At 45.8% G+C, this 23601-nt stretch overlaps 1 protein-coding gene across 1 annotated transcript in view; it reads right to left on the reverse strand.

The window, feature by feature from the left end:
• The window catches only part of LOC138262462 (ATP-dependent translocase ABCB1-like), a 571226-nt gene that overhangs the window by 199628 nt on the left and 347997 nt on the right, over positions 1 to 23601 (reverse strand). The window contains exons 19-20 of the mRNA XM_069212358.1: positions 9662 to 9762; positions 8460 to 8600 (exon numbers count right to left, since the gene is read on the reverse strand). Of these exons, the coding sequence (XP_069068459.1) occupies positions 8460 to 8600; positions 9662 to 9762 (242 nt within the window). The remainder of the gene's footprint in view (positions 1 to 8459; positions 8601 to 9661; positions 9763 to 23601) is intronic.

The following is a 23601-nucleotide window of genomic DNA, read 5'->3' on the forward strand; positions in this document are numbered from 1 at the left end:
AAATATGACTCTCCTGATTGTCACCGTTCTGTCCTACTCTGTCACCCTGTCCACCTTCAACTGCCATTGCTCCACTTCCTATGCCCCTTTGGACAATGCACCTGTGATACAAATATTATGGACTCTACCCTGGACTTTCCTCCATCAGCAACCCAGCCCATTGCAGTACCCCTTACACCTATTAGCACATAACTAAACACCCTTTGAACAAATGCAAGTATGGAGTCTGTGAATTATATGACAAATGTATTACTTTCACAAACTGTAAACATTGCAATTCAAATGTACTGTAATATTTACATAGTTATGACCTGTAGTGGGCAGCAGTAAACACACCAGGAGCCAGAGTGGGGCACAGAGATCTGAAAATAGAGATGCCAAAGGATACAGTAAGTGGCCATAGAAATAGGGAAATCAGACAGCCATGTACAATGTCCAACACAAAACTGCAATGGAAAGTGAAGTTGCAGTGCTTTACCTGTGTGTCACTGGAAGTACTGTTGAATGAGTGTACTTCTGTTGTCTACATCTTCTTCCTCTGCCTCCTCTTCATCACTGTCCACAGGCTCCACCGCTGCCACACGACCATCACCAGGCTCATCCTCCTGCAGAAAAGGCACGTGGCTTCTCAAGGCCAGGTTGTGCAGCATGCAACATCGAAAGATGATCTGGCACACCTTCTTGGGTGAGTAGTACATCCACCTGACACAAAGAGGCACTGGACTCTGGCTTTCAGGAGGCCAAAGGTACTCTCAATGATCATCCTTGTTCGCCCATGTGCCTCCTTGTAACGTTCCTCTGCCCTTGTCCTGGCATTCCTCACGGGGTCAGTAGCCATGAGAGGTTGGGGTAACCAGAGTCACCTGCAAATATTCGAGGGATACCTGTTAGCCACACACTCACCCTTAGGGCCAAACCCACACCCATATACCTACATGAAGTGGGTGGGGACCATGGGCTCACCTATTAGCCACACCCTGTGCCTCTGGAGTTGAGACATCACATATGGAATGCTGCTATTCCTCAAGATAAAGGCATCATGCACAGAGCCAGATACTTGCCATTGACATGGGAAATGTACTGGTCCACAAAACACACCATCTGCACATTCAGAGAGAGAAAGCTTTTCCTATTTCTGAACACTTGTTCATTTCGACGACCGCCGCGCAACTTTACGTTAGTTATCATTAGGCCCTATGGGTTCCAGGAGCCAATGGCGATGTACGCCAGCAGTGACGGTACGCACCGCCATGGACGTGACTGCCATTTTCTATCTGTTCACTCACTTGCTACCTGACCTTCAACAGGAGAGGACCTACACTGCAAGTGCTGCTGTGACGTGTTTCTGGAAGAGACAATGGCTTGAGTGTCTGGGGAGAGGGCCCCCGCCTTCACTTCAGAGGAGTTGGAGAGACTAGTGGATGGGGTCCTACCCCAGTACACTTTACTCTATGGTCCTCCAGACAAACAGGTGAGTACACTGTGAGCATGATGTGTGGCCCATGAATGTATGGATTGCTGTGTGTGTAAGCATCGTGTAGGCAGGCGTCTGAGGGGTCCTGGGCAGAGTGCTGCATGTATGGTGGGGAATGTATGTGCGTAAGGGGATGGGAGGGATATGGTGGGCCATGGGTAAGAAAGTCCGGACGGTCTCACTAATCCCTTTTCTGCTGTATTTTTGCTGCAGGTCAGCGCTCATCAGAAAAAGGGTATTTGGCGTGCCATCGCTAAGGAGGTGCAGACCCTGGGGGTCTTTGACAGGCTGAGCATCCACTGCCACAAATGGTGGGAGGACCTGCGCCGATGAGCAAGGACGATGGCGGAGGCCCAGCTGGGGCTGGCCTCCCAACGAGGAAGGGGTGCCCATTGTACCCTGACCCCCTGATGTTCCGCATCTTGGTGGTGGCCTATCTGGAGTTGGATGGGTGCTTGAAGGCATCACAGCAGCCCCAAGGGGGTGAGTACAGAATCTGAATCATGTTTTGCGCATGTTAAGGTTTTACCTGGGTGGGGGATGTGGGCTGTGGGTGCCCCAAGGCCAGGGTGAACATGGGAGGGGATGTTCAATGATGGGCAAGATCAGATGCACTCCAACCCCAATAGAGTTAGTGGGCATCTACTACTGGGCAGGGTCCTGTGGGTTTCAGGTGTGCAGCTAATGGCGTTAGGCATTGTACCCCATGGGCTGGTGACTAGCATTGTACCTGGTAGAGCATGGCCTAGTGCATAGGGCTGATCCCTGTGTGTTTTGTACGCCAACGGTAGTGTTGTTGCTGGCATTGACCAAGTGCATCCTCTGTCTCTACATCCCTTCTTGTTTTGTCACCGGCGGTCATGTTCCTGGTGTATGAGAAGATACACCAGCATTGGGAATACCTGCAGCTCAGGCTCCATGGCGTCCTGGTTGTTCCTTGAGTGTTGAGAGGTGAGTTGTTTCCCTTCTGTGTTCTGTTTCCGCCGTGCTTTTGATGGCATTGATACCGCCCTGGAAAAGCTGGCAGATGGGCGGGTTGTAAAGCAGTGGGTGGTATATTGTATTCCGCCTGGCTGTTGGCAGTTCCCGCCGTGGTGTTTGTTGCTACCGCCGTGGCGGTCGGATTGTTAAAGTGGCTGTATCTGTTGGCGGTTTTCGCCGTGGTCATGATTCCATTTTTTTTACCGCCGGCCTGTTGGCGGTATTACCACCGCTTTATCACCGACCGCCAGGGTTGTAATGAGGGCCTTTATATCACTTTTCAGTGATATCTCTACATTTACCTATTGCATCTTTGATCGTTTTGACCTGCATTTATACATATAAATGTTATATATTTTTCTAAACACTGTGTGGTGTATTTTTTATGGTGCTATATGGTGTTATTGTATGATTTATTGCACAAATACTTTACACATTGCTTTCTAAGTTAAGCCTGACTGCTCAGTGCCAAGCTACACAAGGGTGGGCACAGGATAATTTTGATTGTGTGTGACTTACCCTGACTAGAATTAGGGTCCTTGCTTGGACAGGGGGTAACCTGACTGCCAACCAAAGACCCCATTTCTAACAAGCCTGCAGCAGCTGGAAAGAAGGGGAAGAGCCTACACCAGCAGGCAAAGGGGGGAAGAGCCCATCCACCAGTGCCAGTAAGGGTAAGGGATCCCCAACCCATGTGTAGCAGGAGATGAGGCACTCTACGCCAGCGGAAACTGCCAGCCAAACACCGCCACCACCACCAGCTGTCACCGTGTCCCCACCACCAGCCGTACTTGTTTAGCCATTAGAGGGTGCAAGGGCTGAGCAGGAGCCTCCCATAACCACCACCACAGTGCAGCCAGCAGAGGGTGTAGGGGCTGAGCAGGAGCCTCCCACAACCACCACCTCAGTGCAGCCATAAGGGGGTGCAGGGGTTGAACAGGAACCTCCCACAACCACCACCACAGTGCATCTGTCACTGCCGGCGAACACCATATAGTCCAGCCTCCATGGGCTGCTGTGTGGCCTGCCCCCACCAGAACCAGTGGGAAAGACACCCACTCAAGAGTCTGTGGCCCTGCACTCCCCAGGACAAAGCACAGGGCATGTTGCCCCCTCCCGAACCAGTGGGGAAGACACCTACTCGAGAGACTGTGGCCTTGCAGTCCCCAGGACAAGGAGCAATGAGCATGTTGCCCCCTCCAGAACCAGTGGGGAAGACTCCCACTCGACAGACTGTGGCCTTGCATTCCCCAGGACAAAGAGCAATGGACATGTTGCCCCCTCCAGAACCAGTGGGCAAGACACCCACTCGAGAGACTGTATCATGGGCAAATCGGAATTATCATTTTATTGTTGGACTGATTACAATCATTTTCATAAATTCCTGTTGTCCTTGCATTATTCAGCAGATTTTCGTGGTCAGATTGTTTTTGTAATGCAGCTGGTTGTGTGTATGGCATGTGTATGTATGGTGTGTGTGGTGCGTGTGTGTGTCACTCTCTTTTTCCCCCCTCTTCCTTGTGTGCTAGGTGGCTGGACTCACCGTCGTCATCTTCACCGGCGTTGGTGTTCAAGGTGGAGCATAAAGTAGAATATCATAGGGAAGACTTGCAGTTCGGGTTCAATGGCAGCATGGTTCTTCCCTGTGTCCACAATGGGGAGAAAAGGTGGCGGGTTGTAGTGTCATAATATGGTGGGCGGAACTTCCACCTGGCCGTAGGCGGCTACTGACATGGTGACTGTTGTTTCCGCCCTGGCGGTCGGTGTCGTACATTGACTGTCTATCGGAGATAACACCTCCATGGTCATAATTTGGCGGTAATTACTGCCAGCCTGTTGGCAGTATTACCACCACTTTATCACCGACACCCAGGGTGGTAATGAGGGCCAATATATTTTCATCTGAGAATGAGAGGTAGTGTTTGAGATTGAAATTAGCGGCACTTAGGACGGGATGCTATTCAGTATACCAGTAGCAGCGGCTCCTCTGCTATGGCGGAGGAGTGTCACCCCTCCCCCAGCAACAGCCGCTGCAAACCTTTAACAACGAAGGGATAATAAAGTAAGTTTAAAGGGGTGGGGCATTGGGAATGACTGGGACGAGGGAAGCACACTGTGCAATCCCCTTCATTGCACATGTGTGGTTGGCCGGCCGTCTCGGGCCGGCCAAACACACATGCGTACTGTGCTCTCTCCAGCCTGGCACTGTGTTGCCGTGCGAGAGAGAAAGCACAGGCTCCCAGTCTACCTGGGAGCAGCCTGGCTGGGCTCTCCAGCCAATCCTAATGCTGCTCTGAGCAGGATCAGGATTGGCCTCATGGCAGGCTGGGAGCCTGAGTTGCCTGCTGAGGAGACAGAGGAGCAGCAGCATGGCGCGCAGGTAAGTTTTTGTTTCTATCTTTATAATATTAATATCCCCTTGTAACCCCAGCGAGTCGCGACTATTTAACAGTCATGTGATTCGACCACATGAGGGACATAATCACACTGTATGACAATGAACCTGAAATTGTCTCTGTGATGTGGAAACATGGGCAATTATATGACCCTGCGAATTGCTTGACGAGCAATACAAATGTATTTGTGCTTCTAACTAGAAATTTGACATGGTTGCCATATTTATTTAGACAATACATTAGCAACTACTATCAATTGACTCTAAAATATTTAATGTTGTCTTTAAAAATACGTTTAGAACCAGTCGTGCCAAGCCTACACTTCCATAAGGAGAGATCAAACCTAGGGCGCCCCCTTGTTGGTTACACGAAATTTCAACTAAAGATGAAAAATTGCCCTTTTGACATGTAGGAAAAGAAGGCGAGCAAGCAAAATCGTTTGCCTCCAGTGCTGAAAGTCTTTGAACAGTTCCTGGGCCTTTTTAACTCAAGGGGACTACCAGAAGATTGTATTCTCGTCCAATGAGCAAGAACAACGAAAACAAAAAGAAAGCAATGGATTAGGAAGACTACCAATCGACTCTTCGCCCACCCCAAATGATGGTAGCATAAAATGTTGTCATGTAATAATAGTATTACTTCATGAAGGTGGGCGGGCTAAAAGTAACCGGGTGCTTAGAGTAGAGAAAAGTCCGTTCTGATCCTGCATAATGAAACCACAAACACATGCCCTTATACTTTCGATAAAAATATAACTTAAATTCCGGTGCAATTCATTGTTTTGTTTCCACCGACGGAATAGTGTTAAACTATCAGGAGCCTCAACGCACTTGCATGAACAGATGTGTGACTGAGAGCGTGAAAGGCTGTGCAAATGTCACCATTGTACTGTAACAAGTATATAGATGTTCACTAATAGCATCACTGTTGTCATTCCAGGTGTTAAGCGTGTGGTCCTAAATAAAAGTAAATGCACTGTCAACCATGTTCTAAACCCATTTGTCTAATTGCCGTTTTGTACGAACTGTCTTCAGATTAACCATATTGTTTTTTATAGCATAATTTCCTTGTGTTACTTGTATTGTCTCAGTAGGTGCTATTTATTGGAACTGAAATTTAGATAATTAATTTCAGGTCGGTCAGAAAAAAAACCAATGAAAGTCAATTACGAAAGCCGTTTCTCAAATTTCTATAAGAGAGAAACAATAGCTTTCTCTAGTATTTCATAAAAAAACTATTGTTGTTTTTATGTTGCAACTGCTACAAAACGAATCAACTCAATGAAACCTAAACTACCAATTGTAGAAAAGTGGATTATTATTTAGGCGGCCAAGTACTCACCTCAAAAAATACGATCACCACCTGCCAGATGTGCCACAGACTGCATAAAATAAACCTGTGCTCGTTCCCTTGTAATATGACACAAAGCAGTCAGACTTAAATTAATGCCAACCTGTACATTATTTAGGCTGTCTATAAACAGTGGAAAAAGTAACACAAAACAAAATAAAACTGAACAACCAATTTTAGACTAAAGAGAAAAATTAAATGATTGAAATATGAACAAAACAATAGAAATCCAAACGGGGAACTAAGGTTATGATTTTTTTTAACAATTAAAGTGACTCCCCTCTCCCAAAAAAAAGTGCACAATGTAAGTCAGTAGTTACTGTAAACCAGGACCAAGGTACAATTTCACGTCAACCAGGATGTGGGTCAGGAACACTAAATGGACTTCCAAGAAGGACTTTGTCACTTTTCTTTTTGGAAAAATATTGAAACCTCTTCAAAGCCCCAATGTAGAATGGACTTTGTCATTTTTTGAGAAAGATAATCCTCTCCATGAGGGATGACACTGAAACTGTAACCACTGCTGTGGAACCGAACAGTCGATGTTTGAAGCAACTTGGTCTGGTTGGTGCTTTGGTGCTTTTGATATTTCTCACAATAAATTTTCTAAATACCAACTCAGAATAGGACTTAGACATTTTTCTGGGAAGTAAAGAAATGTCTGCACAGGTGAGGCTGAAATCCAATTAATCGCTGTGGAAGTGCAAGTTGGATACTATTTATATTCGATCCCTCTGACGCTCTTAAGCTTAAGAGGATGTTTTACAAAGTTTCCAAACTTTCTTCTGGTGCCCAAACATTCACATAATACACTTCTAAGACACCTAGTGCCCTAGAGGAATGCATTTAAAGGTTCTAAGGATGTCAGACAGAGGCCAACAGCAAGTCCAGTCCCCGTACCACTGGTGCAATGGGATTATTCACAGGAATGTCCTCTTCAGCCCTTTATGTTCCTGAAACTGCCCACAGTTATATCAACCATATGACCCTTTGCACTCTTTCTGTCCTTTTAGTTCTAGTGGAAGGAGGGCAACCTTCCTAGGTTCTTCTCACGTGTCATGGATGCCAAGTGCAGCGTGTTATGTCAACATGGTATGCTTTCACAAGTCTAGTAGTGTTCTGAGGAAGGCTGGGTGGGGGTCCAGCTATGTATTGTTCATAAGCTTGTGGGTGGGGGACACCTTATGACATTCTTAGTTCCTCTCTGACCAATAAAGTAAATATTCCCAGGACCTTGCCCATCTATTTTTTAGTAAATATTTGGCTTATTGCAAACAGGCCCAAAATGCAATGTGTTTGGGCACACAAGACTGACAAACTCTTCAACCACACTACGCTTGGGCTCTAAGATCTAGTGGTCTGTAGGGTAATATACTGTGGAATTTACTAGTGTCCACCCACATGTAGCACTAGAATCTAGTTTGAAAGAGGCCCTTGGCCCACACCATAAAGAAGAGAGAATTCTAGTAAGATAAAGCAGGGTCCATCAATAACCCGACCAGGGATAGACATGTATTGCAATCTGGTCTTGTTTGATCACTTTCAAGAGCTCAAAAGTTTTACATGTGTCTCAGACAGGCATCCCATGCAGTATTCAAGATTGCTGTGCAAACTGGAGGAGCAGCAGCCCCAGCTTTATTATCCTGCTGAGCTCAAAAAAGTCATCTCTTCTCATTTAGGTTGACCTATCAGTCAAACGGTCCATTGTGCACCTCCTGAAAGGAATTTTACATCTTATTACAGCCAAGGCAGGGATAGCCAGCATCTGCAGACTAAACCTAATTGGCCAACAGAGGATCATGCAGGTAAATATAACTTTTCTGAAAGTTATATTTAATAACCAGTCAAAAGAAATCCAAACCTTACCAACTAATTGGATTATTGAAAACACAAAACACATTTCCTAAAGCTGGTTCCTACGATTAATGCAGAAATAGTGATTTAATCTTCTTTGCCTGTATTTCCTATGGGGACAGCTAAGCCCAATAGAGTGGAAATAGTATGTGGTTATTTATTCACTGCCTAGGCACACAATAACATTAATTTAGGCATGTTCCACTTCAAGTCACTATGCACTCTACTGTAGAGGCAATAAGGTAATTTTATGGACTGACTTATGTAAAGCTTAGAAGCAGGTTTAGGCCCTTTCTAATATCACATCACAGCACCATTAGCTTATGGAAAAAAAATCGTAAATGGGCTTCATGTAAAACGTTTAGCTATTAATGACTCAGAAGATTCCAAAGTCAGATACTTACATGAACATATTTTCAAAATTCATGTAGCAGTGCACAATTAGCCATGCTCCAAATCTGAAAATAGCTGCATTCAGAAAGTACTGGATGGACTGTGCTAGCCCATAAACCAATCCCTTCACTGGTCCACTTTTTATTGCAGCCCTGAGAAGCAAGAACAGGGAAAATACAAATGATAATGTGAGACTAATTCACATCACTGGCAAAGACTGAGGGCTGTTCAACATTCTGTGGAGAATGAATTGCTGTTTACTGAAGCAACTGGGAAACAAGACATTTCATGATATTTTACATTCTGTGTTCAAATTATATTAAAACATCTCTGGATCCCCTCGGCGTAGCTTGATCAAGACTGGGGAGGTTGTGAACTTCAGATTTCCCAACAATCTTTGCTGCTAAATTATAATAAAATACATCATATGAGAAGCAGGACATGGGGGGGTTAAGAGCTAGGGGAGAGGGAGAGGGGTGCAGCACAGTTCACAATCTCAAACAATTTTCGCTAGGGAAAGAGGGGATCCTAGGACAACATTAAAGCCAATAACTGTAAAAAAAAAACTTCCTCTAAAAGTTGGTTTTGATGGCTGTTTACTCCTGAATTGACCATTACATCTGTATTCAAAAGGTCCTAACAAACCTACCTTGCCACTCCACTCTCTTATCCCCTCTTACATGCCCAGAAATTCCCCTTGCACAGTTGTTTTGAAAATCATCAGTATTTGGGCAGAATCCTCTGTCAATATGGTGCTAGCTAATAGAGGATAAGCACAGATGAGCATTTCCTTGGCCTATATTTTGCCTAGGTGTATCCCAAACAGTTGGCTTTTGTCCATGGACAAGAGGAATGGGCCTAAAGGTAAGGACCTGGTCCTCTTTGTCCTCCATTTGCCAAAGTCCTCTTCTATGTTATATGGCCTCTTCCAATGAGTCCCACACAATGGAAGAAGCTGCTGGCTTTTGACTTAAGTTTAGATTTTCTTCGGCTGTGGTGACACAGTAGCTTCCCATCCTATCATCCCTTGTCAGCAACCTAATTTAGTCATCTTCAGTGTTGTTTATCAAACTATTAACATAAGATAATAATTCTAATTGTGATATGGCGAAGTTTAACTTTCAACTCTTGCTGAGAGGAAACTTTTTTAATTGTGGCCCAGTTGATAAAAAGGAAAAAGAATTAGAAAGCACCTTTCTTCAGTAAGCCTCACCTGTATGGTCTCTTCAAACTTGTTGTATATCTTTCATAAAATGCCACTTCTCGGGTTAAGGAAGCCACAGTTCTTATGTTGTCCACAGCTTCTGTTGATATCTATTATGAAAAGACAATACAAAAATGTTACTAATCAAAGAATGTCACATTAAATGATACCTTTATTGAAATGTGTTTGAGGCTAATATTCCATTGGAGATTTACAATTCAACATAAGCAGACTCCTTTGTCTAGAAAAAATACAGTAGTGAGTCTCTGCTCCTCTTCTTTCAATACAGTCCTTCGCAAATCTAAATTTCTTACTTCGAAGGAAAACGTGTGATGTGTTTACTATGTCAGATGATGAAAGTTGGAATTCAGGCTCTCAGAAATCCATTGGAATACTATGATCCAGTTTGAGAAGTGCAAATCAAATCAGAGAGTATAGCGCAACTTCTATAACCTCTTTTCTTTCTGTATTCAGAGTATTCCACATATTGCTCTAGGGCCTCATCATGGCATCATTATTTGCACTGCACGGGAGCAGATGGGGTCTCCACATTTCAGTTTTTTGCCTATGGAACATATATTAATTTGAAAAATCTTTAAGTTAATGCATGTGCTGCTGACATCTGAGCTCGAAATTACTCATCTGTTTTTCCGCACAACTTTGATCTTGTGAAAATACTCACAATTTGACTAGTAATCATTGGGCGTGTGAGTCTCAGGCTGATAAAAATGAAATGTCAGTATCCTAAAAGATACATGACTTTCTTTCACTGTACTTTTAATTAAAAAATTCTAAAATCTACTCTGAGTTTAACATTAACTACTTCCTTGTGGTAGTTCTGATGTGCATTACACTCTAGGAATATTAAAACTCTCACTTTTGCCCATGTTCCTACCGTGTATCCGTTTGAGCTTAGCACAGGAATGTTGTGGAATCAGATAAGACATCTGGATCCTCCATAGCTATTTGTACCACACATTCACATTAATGATAAATGTTGTTAATGTGTCCTTTAAATTGGGAATAATTCAACTGAAATTCAAAACAACCATGATCACACTACTAATGAAAAAACCTTGAATGGTTTACTTGGATTTATCTAAATGACGTCCCACCATTTGTTTTCTTGTTACCCTCTAACCTGACCATGGACCTTATTACGAGGCTGGCGGGCTAACCGCTAACCCACCAGCCCCATGGGGAGGAGACTGCAGCAGAGATGGCAGTTTCCCCCTGGCCCTATTGTGATGTTTCCACTGGGCTGACCGGCAGAAACCTCCATATTTGGAGTCAGCCCAGTAGAAACCATGCATCGCCACTAGCCTCTGCTTCACATGGAGCCGAGGCCAATGCCGTCACACAGAGGGGGCCCACAGCGCCCTCGGAATGTGGACTACTGGCCAGAGGAGACAGTGCGCATTCCAAGGGTGCTGGGCAGGGGGTCCCTCTACTGTAATATAAAATACTCTTTAATGATAAAGTTGGTATTTTAAGTTATGATTTTGAAAATGCCATCATTTTCTTGCCCTAACTATTTGGTGCCTACAGCCTGTTCCTGGGTAATATGACTAGGTGTGAATAGTAGTTGGCCTTCTCAGATAGCCACACAATAGAGCAACTAGGTGTGCCTGAATGGGCCATCAGTGGCAGGAAGGAGCTTTTTGTGCCTGTATCATGGCTGGAGCCAGGGCATGGAGGCATAAACCTCCAAGCAATTTGCAAGGGGAAACTCTAGAAACTTCTCCTACTTCAGAATAGCCTATAAGTCCAAAAGTAACCGGAAACCAGGCCCAATCCACTTCGTGTATCCGACCTGTGCTCCATCACTGTCGAACATAATGTTGCATGGTCTTTAGCGACCAAATAACCACGGTTGGTGCTTTGATCCTGTAGGTACTAAATTTTACTTTTAATTAATCAATCATACATTTGTAAAGCGCGTTACTCACCCGCAAGGGTCTCAAGGTGCTGAAGGGGTGAGGGAAGGACTGCTACTGCTCGAATAACCAGGTCTTGAGGCGTTTCCTGAAGGTCAGGAGGTCCTGGGTCTGTTGTAGGTGAGCGGGGAGGGTGTTCCAGGTCTTGACGGCGAGGTGGGAGAAGGATCTGCCGCCGGCTGTAGTTTGATAAATGCGAGGGACAGCGGCGAGGGCAAGGTTGGTGGAGCGGAGTTGGTGGGTGGGAGTGTGGAAGGTGAGTCGCTTATTGAGGTAGGCCGGGACCGTGTTGTGAAGAGCTTTGTGGGCGTGGATGAGGAGTTTGAAGATGATCCTCTTGGTGAAGGGAAGCCAGTGAAGGTCTCTGAGGTGGGCTGAGATGTGGTCGCGGCGTGGGATGTTAAGGATGAGGCGTGCGGAGGTGTTCTGTATACGTTGTAGTGTTTCCTGGAGCTTGGCTGTGGTTCCTGCGTAGAGCGTGTTGCCGTAGTCCAGTCTGCTGCTGACGAGGTCGTGGGTGACCGTCCTTCTTGTTTCGGTGGGGATCCATCTGAAGATCTTGTGAAGCATGCGGAGGGTATTGAAGCAGGAAGATGAGACGGCTTTGACTTGCTGGGTCATGGTGAGTGATGAGCCTAGGATGAAATCTAGGTTGCATGTGTGGGTGGTGGGTGTTGGTGCGGTTCCTAGGGTGGCTGGCCACCAGGAGTCGTCCCATGTGGAGCGGTTAGAGCCGAGGATGAGGATCCCAGTCTTTCTTCAAAAATTCATAACTTAGATTCTACTGCTTGGATTGTTGTCATTTTTGTTGTTAAATAACTTACCAATATGTACTCTATTTTTCTAAATTGGTGTGGGATTTTTCTGGCATTGTGTTTTCACTTTATTACTGTTTGTGTGCTTCATAAGTACTTTAGTGATTGCCTCTAAGTTAAGCCTGACTGTGTGCCAAGCTACCAGAGGGTCAAGCACAGCCTAATTTAGTGACTTCTTATGGTTCACCCTGATAGGGATTGTGACAGTTGCTTAAGCAGGGTTTTACTGCACTAAACCAGCCCCCAATTTCTAACATTGCGGGATCAAGTCGTATCAAAATAGGCTTCAATTTTAATCTGGGTCTTTTGAATTGAACAAAGTTGGTGGGCCTGTCTCCGAGAAAAGCGATTGTTTCCTATCTGGGAACAACACGAGGGAGATTTGGGAGTTGATGAGCAATTACATTCCCGAACGCAAGTTCAGTCTATCTTTCAAATAAGAGTGGTAATATTATTTTCAAACAAGTGTTCAAGTAACGTTTCATGCCGCCAACAGTAAGAATCGATTGGTAAACATTGAAAAAAGAACACAGTATATCAGTCATAATATATGACTTGGGAATCTATATGAAAGGGGCTTTTCCTTTAGCAATGGAATAACGCGCAAATAGATACTACAGTATTTATATATCAACACATACTTATATCAGTGAATTTCCATGGTGCGAACGTTTCTGGAGAACTAAAATGATTTGAGGGTGTCTGTGTAGCCTTAAATATTCAGGTCAATTGCACCGGGATAATTTCTAATTATTATTTTTGCAATATAGATACTGCAACACATAAGTAGGTAAATAGATATACACAAGAAATCTCTCAGCACCAAAAGTGACAGACGAACTGGCCAAAACTGTTCTCTTGTTGTGGACGTGTGTATTTTGAAACTACAGGGGAGCATTGCTGATTACGTAATATGTTACTAACTCTTAAAGTATTCAGTGCAAGTCTGATATGATATGATATCTGGAAAACTTACTATGCCGAGACAGAAATGAAAAACAAAAAAATCAAAGAAAATGTGTTGAATCACGAAACCTGTAAGAAACGGTACACATTGTTTCCCGTGACCTCCACAGTTTAGAGGTGTGCATAATCCAGGGTGACATTTCACGTCTTCAAAACCATACAAGTGCAATTGTGATTGCAACTCCTGGTCATTAACCCCTTAGCTGCTGGGCCTTTCCCCCCCCAGTGCTGAGCCCTTTTTTGGCTATTTGGGGTAGTTCGCGCTTAGGGCTTCATAACTTTTTGTCCACATAAGCTAACCACGCCAAATTTGCGTCCTTTTTTTCCAACATCCTAGGGATTCTAATGGTACCCAGAGTTGGTGGTTTCCCCTGGAGGAGACCAAGAAAATAGCCAAAATACAGTGAAAATTTTGTTTTTTCCAAATAAATTGGAAAAAAGGGCTGCCGAAGAAGGCTTGTGGTTTTTTCCCTGAAAATGCCATCAACCAAGGGTTTCTGGTGCTGAAATCACTATCTTCCCACCTTTCAGGAACGGGCAGACTTGAATCAGAAAACCGAATTTTTCAACACAAATTTGGCATTTTACTGGGACATACCCCATTTCTACTATATTTGGTGCTTTCAGCCTCCTTCCAGTTAGTGACAGGAATGGGTGTGAAACCAATGCTGGATCCCGGAATGCTAAACATTTCTGAAAACTAGACAAAATTCTGAATTCAGCAAGGGGTCATTTGTGTAGATCCTACAAGGTTTTCCTACAGAAAATAACAGCTGAAATAAAAAAATATTGAAATTGAGCTGAAAACAACAGCCATTTTTCTTTATGTTTTACTCTGTAACTTTTTCCTGCGATGTCAGATTTCTGAAAGCAATATACCGTTTTGTCTGCTGGACTCTTCTGGTTGCGGGGATATAAAGGGCTTGTAGGTTCATCAAGAACCCTAGGTACCCAGAGCCAATAAATAAGCTGCACCCTGCAGTTGGTTTTCATTCTATACTGGGTATACAGCAATTCATTTGCTGAAATATGAAGAGTGAAAAAGAGGTATCAAGAAAACCTTTGCATTTCCAAAATGGGATCAAGATAAGGTTTTGAGGAGCAGTGGTTATTTGCACATCGCTGAATTCCGAGGTGCCCATACTAGCATGTGAATTGCAGGGCATTTCTCAAATAGACGTCTTTTTTACACACTCTCTTATATTTGGAAGGAAAAAATGTAGAGAAAGATAAGGGGCAATAACACTTGTTTTGCTATTCTGTGTTCCCCCAAGTCTCCCGATAAAAATGATACCTCACTTGTGTGGGTAGGCCTAGTGCCCGCGACAGGAAATGCCCCAAAACACAACATGGACACATCCTATTTTTTTTATAGAAAACACAGCTGTTTTTTCCAAAGTGCCTACCTGTAGATTTTGGCCTCTAGCTCAGCCGGCACATAGGGAAACCTACCAAACCTGTGCATTTCTGAAAACTAGAGACCTAGGGGAATCCAAGGAGGGGTGACTTGCGGGGCTCGGACCAGGTTCTGTTACCCAGAATCCTTTGCAAACCTCAAAAAGTGGCTAAAAAAACAAGTTTTCCTCACATTTCGGTGACAGAAAGTTCTGGAATCTGAGAGGAGCCACAAATTTCCTTCCACCCGGCGTTCCCCCAAGTCTCCCGATAAAAATGATACCTCACTTGTGTGGGTAGGCCTAGCGCCCGCGACAGGAAACGCCCCAAAGCGCAACGTGGACACATCAAAATTTTTGGAAGAAAACAGAGGTGTTTTTTGAGAAGTGCCTACCTGTAGATTTTGGCCTGTAGCTCAGCCGGCACCTAGGGAAACCTACCAAACCTGTGCATTTCTGAAAACTAGAGACCTAGGGCAATCCAAGGAGGGGTGACTCGCGGGGCTCGGACCAGGTTCTGTTACCCAGAATCCTTTGCAAACCTCAAAAAGTGGCTAAAAAAACAAGTTTTCCTCAGATTTCGGTGACCGAAAGTTCTGGAATCTGAGAGGAGCCACAAATTTCCTTCCACCCGGCGTTCCCCCAAGTCTCCCGATAAAAATGATACCTCACTTGTGTGGGTAGGCCTAGCGCCCGCGACAGGAAACGCCCCAAAGCGCAACGTGGACACATCAAAATTTTTGGAAGAAAACAGAGGTGTTTTTTGAGAAGTGCCTACCTGTAGATTTTGGCCTCTAGCTCAGCCGGCACCTAGGGAAACCTACCAAACCTGTGCATTTCTGAAAACTAGAGACCTAGGGCAATCCAAGGAGGGGTGACTCGCGGGGCTCGGACCAGGTTCTGTTACCCAGAATCCTTTGCAAACCTCAAAAAGTGGCTAAAAAAACAAGTTTTCCTCAGATTTCGGTGACAGAAAGTTCTGGAATCTGAGAGGAGCCACAAATTTCCTTCCACCCGGCGTTCCCCCAAGTCTCCCGATAAAAATGATACCTCACTTGTGTGGGTAGGCCTAGCGCCCGCGACAGGAAACGCCCCAAAGCGCAACGTGGACACATCAAAATTTTTGGAAGAAAACAGAGGTGTTTTTTGAGAAGTGCCTACCTGTAGATTTTGGCCTGTAGCTCAGCCGGCACCTAGGGAAACCTACCAAACCTGTGCATTTCTGAAAACTAGAGACCTAGGGCAATCCAAGGAGGGGTGACTCGCGGGGCTCGGACCAGGTTCTGTTACCCAGAATCCTTTGCAAACCTCAAAAAGTGGCTAAAAAAACAAGTTTTCCTCACATTTCGGTGACAGAAAGTTCTGGAATCTGAGAGGAGCCACAAATTTCCTTCCACCCGGCGTTCCCCCAAGTCTCCCGATAAAAATGATACCTCACTTGTGTGGGTAGGCCTAGCGCCCGCGACAGGAAACGCCCCAAAGCGCAACGTGGACACATCAAAATTTTTGGAAGAAAACAGAGGTGTTTTTTGAGAAGTGCCTACCTGTAGATTTTGGCCTCTAGCTCAGCCGGCACCTAGGGAAACCTACCAAACCTGTGCATTTCTGAAAACTAGAGACCTAGGGCAATACAAGGAGGGGTGACTCGCGGGGCTCGGACCAGGTTCCGTTACCCACAATCCTTTGCAAACCTCAAAAAGTGGCTAAAAAAACAAGTTTTCCTCACATTTCGGTGACAGAAAGTTCTGGAATCTGAGAGGAGCCACAAATTTCCTTCCACCCGGCGTTCCCCTAAGTCTCCCGATAAAAATGATACCTCACTTGTGTGGGTAGGCCTAGCGCCCGCGACAGGAAATGCCCCAAAACAGAACGTGGACACATCACATTTTTTCATAGAAAACAGTGCCTACCTGTGGATTTTGGCCTCTAGCTCAGCCGGCACCTGGGGAAACCTAGCAAACCAGCACATTTTTGTAAACTAGAAACCCAGGGGAATCCACGATGAGGTGACTTGTGGGGCTCGGACCAGGTTCTGTTACCCAGAATCCTTTGCAAACCTCAAAATGTGGCTAAAATACCACGTTTTCCACACATTTCGGTGACAGAAAGTTCTGGAATCTGAGGGGAGCCACAAATTTCCTTCCACCCAGCGTTCCCCCAAGTCTCCCGATAAATATGATACCTCACTTGTGTGGTTAGGCCTGGTGCCTGCGACAGGAATAGATCACACAACGGTCAATGTTGGTCCTTACGTGAGGCAGCTGTTGACCCTGGGGTGATCCATTCCTGACACAGGCACTAGGTGTAGGCACTCAAGTGGGGTAGTGTTTTTATCAGGACAGGTGAGGAGTCACTGGGTGGTAGGAATGTTGTGGATCCCAGCATATTCCTGTAGTTTGTGTGACAGAAATGCGAGAAAAATAGAGTTTTTTCTCAACATTTCAGCTTTGCAGGGTATTCTGGGTAAGAAAACTTTGGGGAATCCACACAAGTCACACCTCTGTGGACTCCCCCGAATGTCTAGTTTCCAGAAATGTTTGGGTTTAGTGTGTTTCTCTATATGGCCGCCGAATCCAGGACCAAAAACACAGGTGCCTGCCTTACAAAACCAGTTTGTTTTGCCATAGACAATTTTGATGTCTCCACAATATGATTTGGGTGGTGGAATTTGGGGCTGAACTAAATTGGTGAGCTCCCAAGAGAGCACTCTCTCTCTGCTTGCCCCCGCATTCACCTGCTCTCTGGGTTGGCCTAACCCACTATTACCCAGTTGCACGAACAGCTTGCGAAGGGACAGCAGGACTGTCCTCATCACCTCCCTCATAATGTACTGGAAGAGGAGTTTTCGAATGGGACTCCTCTGACTGAAAAATCACTCCCAGAGTCTGCGCCATTGTCCTATCCCTCAGATGCTGTCTCATTATCTGATGTCTCAGTCTCTGATCCTATGTCAGAGCGGTCCTCTATAACCCGAGTGCAGGCAGCAGTCATCCATCAAGATGCCATCTCTGCTATTGGCTAAACTGTTGCTCTAAAACACTAGCCTACGTAGACAGTCACAAAATCGATGGTGTGTGTGAGATACGTGCAACAGTAGAGGCCACCTTACCTGCGCTTCTTCCCTCAATCAGCACGTACTTTCAAGACACTCAAAAAACACCTTGTCACATACCATTCGTCACAGTCTTTAGCACCTCCTGCGCCCAGTCCAACAATCATTATTGGTGCTCCCACTCCCTCCTCCTCGGATTCCCTCATTACCACCCAGCAAAAGTGCCCTTCATCTCTCCATAGACTTTACTAATGTACTCAGCTATTTACATAAAATACAGATGTGCTCTTTGCAGTAGGCATATAAACCTTCTGCGCTTCTTTATGGCACTAAAACTGCCACTAGACAAGTCGGACCCTTTTCCCCCCAGGGAAACCACACACATATTGACAAAAGTGATGTATATATGACAGCCAACCACCTGAAACTCAACTCAAGCAAAACCGAAATAATCCTCTTTGGCCCTCACCAAAAAAACCTGGGACCCCCCATGGTGGCCCACCACGCTAGGCCCTGCACCCACCCCCGCCAACTACGCACGCAACCTCAGCATCATCCTAGACTCCTCCCTCTCTATGACCCAACAAATCAACGCTCTTACCTCCTCATGCTTCAACAAACTCCGTATACTGAAAAACATTAAAATGGATCCCCACAGAGACCAGAAAAACTGTCACTCACGCACTCATCAGCAGCAGGCTTGATTACAGAAACGCCCTCTACGCCGGCACCACTCTAAAACTCAAGTGCAAACTACACGCATCCAGAACTCAGCAGCACGACTCATCCTCGACCTCCACCGACACGAACACATCTCTCCACACCTCAAATCCCTCCACTGGCTCCCCATTGACAAAAGGATCACCTTCAAGATCCTCATCCTCACACACAAATCACTCCACAACACAGGCCCTGCCTACCTCAACGAGAGTCACCTTCCACACCCCCACACGAAACGTCCGTTCAGCTGACCTCTCTCTCGCCTCTGACCCCGCATCAAACACACCACCACCGGGGGCAGATCCTTCTCCTACATTGCACCCAAAACATGGAACGCACTCACAACCCACATTCGCAAGACCCAAAACCTACTTCTTTTCAGGAAGGGCCTCAAAACCTGGCTTTTTGAACAGTGAACCTCCTAGCCCCTTTCCCTCCCCCCCGTCCCCCCCCCAGCGCCTTGAGACCCTCACAGGTGAGTAGCGCGCTTTATAAATCTCTTTGATACAGATCTACCTATATATATATATATAAATATATATCTACATAGATATATCTATAGATATATCCATGTACCTAGATATATCTATCTACATAGATATATATATATAGATATATACATATATTTTTTTTTAGTTGTTGTATGGTTTCCTTGGGGGCCAAAATGGCCCCCAGGGAAACCCTACAACATCTAAAAAAAAAATTGCCCCCACAGGGGGTCACCCTGCCCACGGGCGACCCCCTGTCATTTCATTTTTTTTTTTTTTTTCTTTTTTTTTTGAAAAAAAAAAAAAATCCCCTGGGGGGGGGGGGCGCAATCGCGCCCCCCCCCCCTCCCCAGGGGGCACCTACCTTTTTATTTTTTTAGGAAAATTATCCGGGGGGGGCGGCCCGTTTTCCGGGGGGGGGCTGCCCCCCAAAAGTGAAATCCCTGGTGTCTAGTGGGGTTTCCTGGCCCCCGATCGCAGCTGTGCTGCGATCGGGGGCCAGGAAACCGTTTCAGAAGGCCTCATAAGAAAGGGGAGACTCTCCCCTTTCTTACGAGGCCTTCTGAAACTGTTTCTGGCCCCCCATCGCAGCACAGCTGCGATCGGGGGCCAGAAACAGTTTCAGAAGGCCTCGTAAGAAAGGGGAGAGTCTCCCCTTTCTTACGAGGCCTTTTCAAAATGTTTCCTGACCCCCCCGATCGCAGCTGTGCTGCGATCGGGGGAGCCAGGAAACCTGAAAGTGTTTCCTGGCCCCCGATCGCAGCACAGCTGCGACCGGGGGCCAGGAAACACTTTCAGGAAGGCCTCGTAAGAAAGGGGAGTGTCTCCCCCAGTATTTATTGTATGCTCACACCAAGTAGTGGTACCTGGTATCAGTGAGAAGAGTTCAGAAAACTGACTTAAAAGATTTACACAGTTATCTTTCTGCTCAGCAGTAAGACAATCTGCAAGTACTACTCTCTACACTGAGCCATCAGCTTCAGTGGTGGAGAAGAGATCAGGGAGAGGGTCACTCTCCTCTTCCTGTCCCTCATCAGTTGCCATGAGCAGGGTGAGATCAGGCCTGTCATAGTAGGGTTTTAGGCGGTTGACATGGAGCACCGTAAGGGGACTCCTGGCAGTGCCCAGTTCTACCAAGTAGGTAACCTCAACCTTTTTCTCTACAATTAGATGGTGTTCTCTCCATTTGTCCTGGAGTGCTCTTGGGGCCACAGGCTCAAATACCCACACCTTCTGTCCTGGGTGGTACTGGGTCAGGACAGCCTTCTGGTCATGCCATTGCTTTTGCAGCTCCTGGCTGGCCTGAAAGTTGTTACTGGCCTTTTTCATGTACTCAGCCATTCTTGATCTTAGGCCAAGTACATAATCCACAATGTCTTGTTTAGTAGCATTTAAAGGTTGTTCCCAACCCTCCTTAACAAGTGCAATGGGACCTCTCACAGGGTGCCCAAAGAGGAGTTCAAAGGGGATAAAGCCCACTTATTTTTGGGGTGCCACCCTGTAAGCAAAAAGGAGGCAAGGTAACAGAACATCCCGTCCCCTTCTGAGTTTTTCAGGGAGTCCCATTATCATGCCTTTGAGAGTTTTATTGAACCTCTCAACCAGACTGTTTGTGGATGATAAGGAGTAGTGAACTTGTAGGTTACACTACACTCCTTCCACATTCCTTTGAGGTATGCAGACATTAAGTTACTACCTCTGTCTGACACCATTTCCTTAGGGAAGCCCACTCTGGAAAAGATTCCCAGGAGGACCTTTTGCCACTGCAGGAGCTGTAGTGGTCCTTAATGGGATGGCTTCAGGGTACCTAGTGGCATGGTCCACTACCACCAGGATAAACCTATTGCCTGAAGCTGTTGGAGGGTCAAGGGGGCCAACTATGTCAACCTCTACAGTTTCAAAGGTCAGCCCAACCACTGGAAGTGGAATTAAGGGGGCCTTTGGAGTGCCACCAGTCTTGCCACTGGCTTGACCGGTCACACAAGAGTGACAAAACTCTTTGGTGTCCTCTGACATATGAGGCCAGTGAAACAAGGGAACAAGCCTGTCCCAAGTTTTACTTTGGCCCAAATGCCCAGCCAAAGGAATGTCATGTGCCAAGGTCAGAAGAAACTCTCTATATTGCAAAGGGATGAACAATCTCCTGGCAGCTCCAGGTGTAGGGTCCATTGAGTCAGTATACAGGAGGTTGTCTTCCTAATACACCTTCTGGCTATCACTGACATCCCCATTCTACTGTTTGACAGCTTGCTGTCTCAAACCCTCAAGTGTGGGACAGGTCTGCTGTGCCACACTCTACTCCTCCCTAGCAGGCCCCCCTGCACCCAAATGCTCAGCAGTGTCTGCTGCCAGCTCATCTGGTGTATGTTCTGCAAAGGGAGAGGATTCCTCTTCCTCAAAAGGGGAATCTTCTGGTGGGGGAGGGGATAGTGGGCACGGATTCACCCTTCCTACTCCTACCTTTTGGGAGCACTTGGTCCATTGTTCCAAGATCCAAGTTTCCCTGTCCTTTTTGCTTCTTGGCCTGAGCCTTTGTTAAAGCAAGATATGCCCAGGAATGTCCAACATTTCTGCATGAGCCTCCAACTCCACTTCAGCCCAAGCTGATGGCTCCAAATCATTGCCTACTAAGTAATCTATAGGTAATTCAGTGTCTACCACAACTTTCATTGGACCAGTAACCCCCCACCCCCAGTTGAGATTCACAACAGCCATGGGGTGGCTAAGTGTGTTATTGTGAGCATCAGTCACTTGGTACTGCTGACCAAGTAGGTGTTGATCAGGGTGAACCAGTTTCTCTATAACCATAGTTACACTGGCTCCTATGTCCTTGTAGGCCTCAACCTCAACACCAATAATTTAATTAGGGGTAGTTTCTTGTACTTACCCATATTAAGGGGACAAGCAACCAAGGTGGCAAAGTCAGTGCCACTGTCAGAGACTAAAACAGCCTCTGTGGTCTCCCTAACAAGACCAACCCCAACTACACTGCCAATAGTGAGCCCAGCTGCACCCTTGGATTGGCTATTTGTAGTAGACTTCCCACCACAACTGCTATTACTAGGGGCACTAGAGGTTGCTGTTGGGGTTGTGGTAGTGGGAGCTTTGGTGTTTTTCTTTGGACAAGTGGCATCACTTGCCCAATGGCCTTTTACTTTACATAAATAACACCATGGATTTTTCTGATTGTGAGAAGAAGAGGATTTGGACCCAACACCCCCAGAGGATTTTTGTGGGCCTGATGAAGACTCAGAATGTTTTTTAACTTTGTCCCAACCCTTGTGAGAAGACTTACCATCCTTCTTCTTTCCATCCTTGTCACCCCTGTATGAACTTTTCTGTTTACTCTTGTTTTTATCTTTGTCCCCACCCTTGTCAGAAGACTTACCATCCTTCTTCTTGCCATCCTTGTCACCCCCTGTATGAACCTTTCTGTCTACTCTTGTTCTGATCAATTTGTTTGCCTTCTTTCCCACTTCTTGGGGAGAGGTCAGATCTGAGTCTACCAAGTACTGGTGCAACAAATCAGACGCACAATTGTTCAAAATATGCTCTCTCAGGATTAGATTATACAGGCTTTCATAGTCATTCACCTTACTGGCATGTAACCAACCCTCTAAGGCCTTCACTGAACAGTCTACAATGTCTGTCCAGTCTTGAGAGGACTCCTTTCTGGTGTCTCTGAACTTAATCCTGTATTGTTCAGTGGTTAAGCCAAATCTACCCAAGAGTGTATCCTTCAAAACTTTGTAGTCGTTAGCATCACTGTCTCTGACAGTAAGGAACCAATCCCTACCCTTACCAGTGAAAGATAGCCACAAGATAGCAGCCCACTGCCTTTGAGGGACCAACTGTACAATACAGGCCCTCTCAAGTGCAGCAAACCACTTGTTAATTTCATCCCCCTCCTTGTAAGGAGGGACTATCTTATGCAGGTTTCTGGAATTTTGCTCTCTTATAGGAGTATTATAAAAAGTACTGCCGCTGCCACCATGGGGAACTAACCCCAACCTCTGCATTTCCACATCCAGAGATTCCCTGTCTAAGGCCAGCTGCTGTTGTTTAAGCTTCAGCCTGGCCTCTCCCAACCTCAGATTTCAGAGTTCCATTTCCATTAAGTTATCCTCAGGGTGGGAGGCTTGGGAATTGTGAGACACAGAAGTAATGTGGGAATTAGCAGAGTTGGACTTTTCCCTGACTGACTGGACTCCAGTAACCTGGCCCTTAGGAGTGAAGGGTGCCCTGCTAATGTGTGACCCTCTCCCACTACCAGTGTCACTAGGTGGCATGTTAGCTGACAGGTCTTTGGAAGAACCCTCCCCAGTAACCTCAGGGGACTCCTCTGTGTCTGACTGGGTACCCCTCTCCTCTACCTCCTGATCCTGGGATGGGCCAGGCTGGTTCTGGTCACTTTCTAGGAGAAGGCTAAGGAGAAGATCTTTTGTAAGATTCTTACCAATTGCTAAACCTCTTTCAATGCAGAGACCCCTCAAACTTTTAAATTTAGATTCCCATATGTTGCCTGGACAACTGTGGGAGTAAGCTCTACTGCAGACATGATAGAAAAGGTTTGGGAC

Source organism: Pleurodeles waltl, chromosome 10 (assembly GCF_031143425.1).
Source record: "Pleurodeles waltl isolate 20211129_DDA chromosome 10, aPleWal1.hap1.20221129, whole genome shotgun sequence".
Taxonomy (NCBI): Eukaryota; Metazoa; Chordata; class Amphibia; order Caudata; family Salamandridae; genus Pleurodeles; species Pleurodeles waltl.